The sequence below is a fragment of the Sinocyclocheilus grahami genome, unplaced genomic scaffold (assembly GCF_001515645.1).
Source record: "Sinocyclocheilus grahami isolate Dianchi unplaced genomic scaffold, SAMN03320097.WGS_v1.1 scaffold739.1, whole genome shotgun sequence".
Lineage (NCBI taxonomy): Eukaryota > Metazoa > Chordata > Actinopteri > Cypriniformes > Cyprinidae > Sinocyclocheilus > Sinocyclocheilus grahami.
The window spans coordinates 24,601-29,777 of record NW_015505918.1 but is presented as its reverse complement, the minus strand read 5'-3'; the positions used below and the strand labels follow the sequence as shown (position 1 = coordinate 29,777).

The following is a 5,177-nucleotide window of genomic DNA, read 5'->3' as shown; positions in this document are numbered from 1 at the left end:
TGTTATTCCTGTTTGTTTATCCATTTGAATTAAGGCAGAACCAGGATGTGTTCAAAATATCATGATAGAACCCTTGCTCACACAATGACTTCTTTTTAAAATCATTCATTTTTTTATGATATTGTGATTGCATGAATGAGCAAGAGCAGCATTTACTTAACTTCTTAGCCTAGTAGTTATTCATATTGTAATATGTAGTTTGGCGATCTATTCTTTTTTGATTTGTACTTCTCTTTCTCTGCAGGTTCCTTAATCCCTGTCCTTTTAAAAACACAGCACCTCATTACATCGAAAAAAGGCACTTTTAAGAGCCACATTTGTCTTGTTTATTGTCTTATTTGTATTGTTTATTGTCTTGTTATTTCTCTCTCTCTATCTCTCTCTCTCACTCTCTCTCCCTCTCTCTCTCCCCTACCATCTGAGTGGTGGTTGCTTTTTAGAGGGACGGAGGACCTGGGTAGCTGCCTCTTCTTCACTCACTGTAATCAACTGAAAGTGTAAAGGTCGGGATCAGAGAATATAGATTCATTTGTTGGTGTTGTTTTAAGCGCACAATATACCAATTTAATGGATAGAGACTGGCATATAATACCTGGTTATTGCACCAAATGAAATTAGCAGGAGTCTGCACAATATAGGCCAACCTATAAGATAAGATTGCTGTTGGCATGAAGTCTAAGTAAATCAAACTTAAGTTTTGTGAGGAATGCCAGTATTCAAAGATGGTTTATGACTACAGGAAAGCAAACAGCTCGCTTAGCGACTTTATGTTTCACAGTTTTTCTGCACTTAAATAATTTGCCAGCTTGCAAACATCCAGATCTAGTATTACCTTTGATAATGTTAGAAAAGTGATACGTTAAGCATAGCCCACTGCTGTATGACACATGCTAATAGATTGACTAGCTCTGTCTTTCTTGTACTTATGTGTGTTCGGATCCCTGTATGATATTTAATATTTATATTTTTTGTATGTGTGTACATTTCAGAATGACAAAGCCAAAATTCAGGCCTTGCCCAAGCTGCCAGGTCCGTCAGCAGGCCAACCGCAAAACCTGCAGTGCTTGTTTTGCCACACTGCCAAGCAAGCGGTTATTAAAAACTGCAAAAATTAATGATGACTGGGGCCAGAGGGTCATCAAAAACAAAAATGCATCTCGGGTGGTGGCCTTTGCCCAAATAGCTGTAAGTAAAAATGCTCATGCTTCATTAATTGAGTGGTAATAAATATTAAGCCCAAAGTACATACAGTATGTGGTACCATTTTGTTGATGGACAGAAGACATAGCAGCCATGCTGTGTGCTGTGTACCAGGCTTCACATGCGTGCCTGGATGTTGGAAGTTGGCACATCATGTCAGTATGAAATTTTAGACAGACAATCGCTTTAAAAACCACACCATACGTCCCTATTAAATTGCTTTTGCAGCACACGTGACGCTCAAGTGATAAATGTACATTACATGCAAGTTGCTCTGATAAACAGTTTGCCAAAAAGCTCCCCATACACAATATGTAAAGATACTTTCATTTTATGCAGGTGTACTTCTGTTGTGAAAATAAATCTTGAAAATGCATTGGTGTATGTACATAAGTAGGCAATATTCTAGACTACACTTAAAATACTTGTGTAACTGATGGCAGGGACTAGGGATAGGGATGAACTATGAATCAAGCAGTACCTAGTTTATACACCAAGTAAACTGCCCTCTGTTTCTGATTCAAAGTCAGTGTGGAGTAGACGCCATCTTCATTACTGTCACAACATCTGATTGATTATTTTCAATAAAAATCGAGCACTGACAGTTGCAATTTAAGAAATACTCATGAATTAATATTTCTGTGTATTAATTTTACAATATGTCTTTAATCATCACATACTTAACACTTGTTGAAAGCGTTAACAAATATTTTTTGCCAGATTAGGTCTTTAAATAGTAGATGGACTGCCATATATGTAGTAATGTAGCAACATAATATATTGGAAATGTGTTAATTACTTTGTTTCATTTCAGGTCCAAAAACTTTCTGCCTTGGGCTATATGCCCATATTATTTATCAGCCAGAGGCACAAGGGCACAGGCAAGTTGATGGCAGATGTAGTCACGCATCTGCCACCGACGCAAAACAACACGCGTTTCTTAACCAGCATGAAGAGGGCATATGACTTCATAATCAAACTGGATGGTAAGATAAGTTTTATGTATTGTTCATTAGTGTTTGTCGTTGATTTCTTTGACGATGTGTACTGAATTTATATTTTTGCTAACTTCACAACAGATGTGCCCCAGCCCCAGCAAGACCAGCCCCTCCACCTAGACCAGCCCCAGCAACACCAGCCCCTTCCCCTCCAGCCCCTGCCCCTAGACCAGCCCCAGCAAGACCAGCCCCTGCCCCTAGACGAGCTAATCCCACAAGACCACCCTACCCCAACAGACCAGCAAATTATTACACTTGAACTATTTACGATCGACTCTCAGGCTCAGCAGCCTGTGGAGCCTCTACCACCCAGGAAAAGACAAAGTAAGTAATCTTGCATTGCACCACATCTGTAAATGTGTCCTATGTTTTTTGCAATCAGTGCACAATATAAAACAAGTTACACATTGTGAATTTCACCTCTTTTAATGAATTAAGCCACTCCTCCAAGATACTGAATATACAATTCTCAACCTTTTTCCCTTGCACCTTAAGCCTCACTATCCACCCCGGGCCTACCATCCACCCCAGACCAAGGCAGACGAGCCCCACCATCCATCCAACCTCAACTAAAGAAAAGACAAAGTAAGTAATCTTGCCTTGCACCCCATCTGTAAATTGGTCCCATGGTTTTGTAATCATTTTATTCATATAAAATAAGTTAACCAATGTGAATTTCACCCCCTTCTATTAATTAAGCCACTTCCCCAAGATACTAAATATATCATTCTTAATCTTTTCCCCTTGCACCCTAAGCCACAGGTACAGGAGCCACACAAGCCCCACCCTCTACCCTGGCCAAAAAGAAGAAAACAAAAAGCAAGTAGACATTCTTTGACATACTATTTACAGTGGCAGAGTCTGGGAGGACACCTGGGAGCCGGCCAGCAAATTCGCCTGATGACCAATACTGTTGTACTATGTGTATATCAGCAGCCATGTGTTGGGTGTAAAGGTGGTTTTGCATGTAGCCCCCTTTAATTGGACCAAACTCAGGGTGTATTCACACTTGGTCTCTTTCAGCCCTCAAAGTGAACTAAGAACAGTGACTCATATATGAACACCTCAAGCAAACTCAGACCCATTTGAAGTGAACCAAACTTTTTTTTGCCTTTGTCATTTAAGGTTACAAATGCAGTCGACAGACAATTTATCCATACGATAAAATATTGGAAAGACGGATGAATGGGGTAAGATGTAGAACCATATTTTTCATTAGGCTGTCTGTTTATCTCTTGACTCATGTCTGTCTCATCTTTCAATCCACATGTGACAAAACAGTAACACTGAGCAGTAGTTATCAAACTTTTTCAACTATCAACCCTCTCACAAGTGCTACCCCTTACGAAAAAGAAGTATACTTCAAGTAAATTTTATGAAGTATACTTAAGTAATGTTCAAGTATATTTTTAAGTATACTTTATGTAGTAAGTATACTAATATCAATGTGTACTTGTAGTAGACTTGTAAGTGTACTATTTCAATACTGCTTGGGACTAAATTGGCCCACTTTTAGTATAAAAAAGTATACGTTTAAGTGTACTAAAAGTGTAAACTTTAAGTACACAACTAGGTTTCTCATTTTTAATACATCTTTACTACAAGTGAACTTATAAGTATACTAGTAGTTTACTATTTCAATACAAGTAGTAAATTTTTTAGTTTATGAAAGTACACACTGAAGTGTACTCTCAGTAAACTAGTTTAGAAGTTTATACTGCAAGTATACTTGTAAGTTTTCTTTAAGTAAACATAACATTATACTATTTATATATTATTTTGCACTTGCAGTATACTACTATGCTCAAATGTAGATATTATTTTTCATACTTTTAAATACATTTAACTGTACTTTAATTTTAAAAACATTTTATTAGCTTCATGCTTTCTTTTTTTATCAACACTTGAATGTCGGTAAGTTTCATAAAGGCAACATTTTAAACAAAGAAGTTGAGAAAATCACATTTTTGTCAAAGACTGCGCCTTGATCAGATTCAGAACGATGGTCAAAACACAGATGGAGTAGATCAAGTCCAACAACCCCAAAGCTTCACAGTCGTTTTTTCTTCATGTGTTACACTTCATTTCATTTGGTAATATTAAGCAGTTTTGATTTACAAGCTGTTTCATATTTGATGATCATGTTATTTTACATTTGCGTGAGTAATCTACTATAACTTGGTTCAGCTTCTTCTTCTGTGTTTTGATCCGGAGTTTTTGTACTAGAAGATGTGTCATAGCGCATCCTACCGTATAACAGTGAAAACATGGATAGCTGGAAAATTCAGTCAATGGTGGGGAAAGAGTAAAGTAGAATTAAAGTAAATTCCGATGTACCGATGCCAGTGGACTAGCCTACACAAAATTTCAGATATGCAGAATTAGAAACATATCTGTTTTATATAAATATTCTAAACAATATTTTCACAAGTTTCATAAGACTGTATATGAAAGCTATGTAAAAAAAAGTTTATTTAATAGGCTACTCGATCAAAACCGTTAACAAAACTAAAAGCTAAGTATACTTTGAATACTTAATTATACTTTTAAGTATATCTCGATCAAAAGATAGCGTACAAGTAAAGGCCAAATATAATTGGACTTTTCTCTCAGTATAAGTCAAGTACACTTAAGTGTAATTAATTGTATTTCTACGAAGTACATAAAGTATATTTTTGAGAATTATAAAATTTAGACTAAAAGTATACTTTCTTATTGTTTGTTTAAAATAAGTATACTAATAGAAAACTTGAATTAACTTCTTTTTTGTAAGGGACATACTGTAAATCCTAAACAAAAACAACAATGCAAATGGAATGCGACAACAGATTCTTATTTTTTATTGCGCTTACAAAAAATACATAAGTACATTTGTCAACTAAATGATGTTCCAAGTAAGAACGCCAGTATAGAGAGCTAAGTAAAAACATCATTATTTAAATGGTAAAATCATTACAGTAACTTCACTAAACTGATTAA

The 5,177-nt window shown here is 36.0% G+C and overlaps 1 protein-coding gene across 2 annotated transcripts in view; it reads left to right on the top strand.

Annotated features, from left to right (window-relative positions):
* The first annotated feature begins 239 nt into the window (after positions 1 to 239).
* LOC107560689 (uncharacterized) overlaps positions 240 to 5,177 on the top strand; it is a 6,101-nt gene continuing 1,163 nt past the window's right edge. Inside the window, exons 1-7 of one of the 2 annotated variants that reach the window (XM_016244936.1) lie at positions 240 to 503; positions 990 to 1,185; positions 2,015 to 2,186; positions 2,280 to 2,522; positions 2,694 to 2,783; positions 2,955 to 2,960; positions 3,324 to 3,388. In XM_016244936.1, the coding sequence (XP_016100422.1) occupies positions 991 to 1,185; positions 2,015 to 2,186; positions 2,280 to 2,522; positions 2,694 to 2,783; positions 2,955 to 2,960; positions 3,324 to 3,388 (771 nt within the window). In that variant the 5' untranslated portion in view covers positions 240 to 503; position 990. Of the gene's footprint in view, positions 504 to 989; positions 1,186 to 2,014; positions 2,187 to 2,279; positions 2,523 to 2,693; positions 2,784 to 2,954; positions 3,018 to 3,323; positions 3,389 to 5,177 lie in introns of both variants that reach the window. The other variant, XM_016244935.1, reaches the window with a different exon arrangement.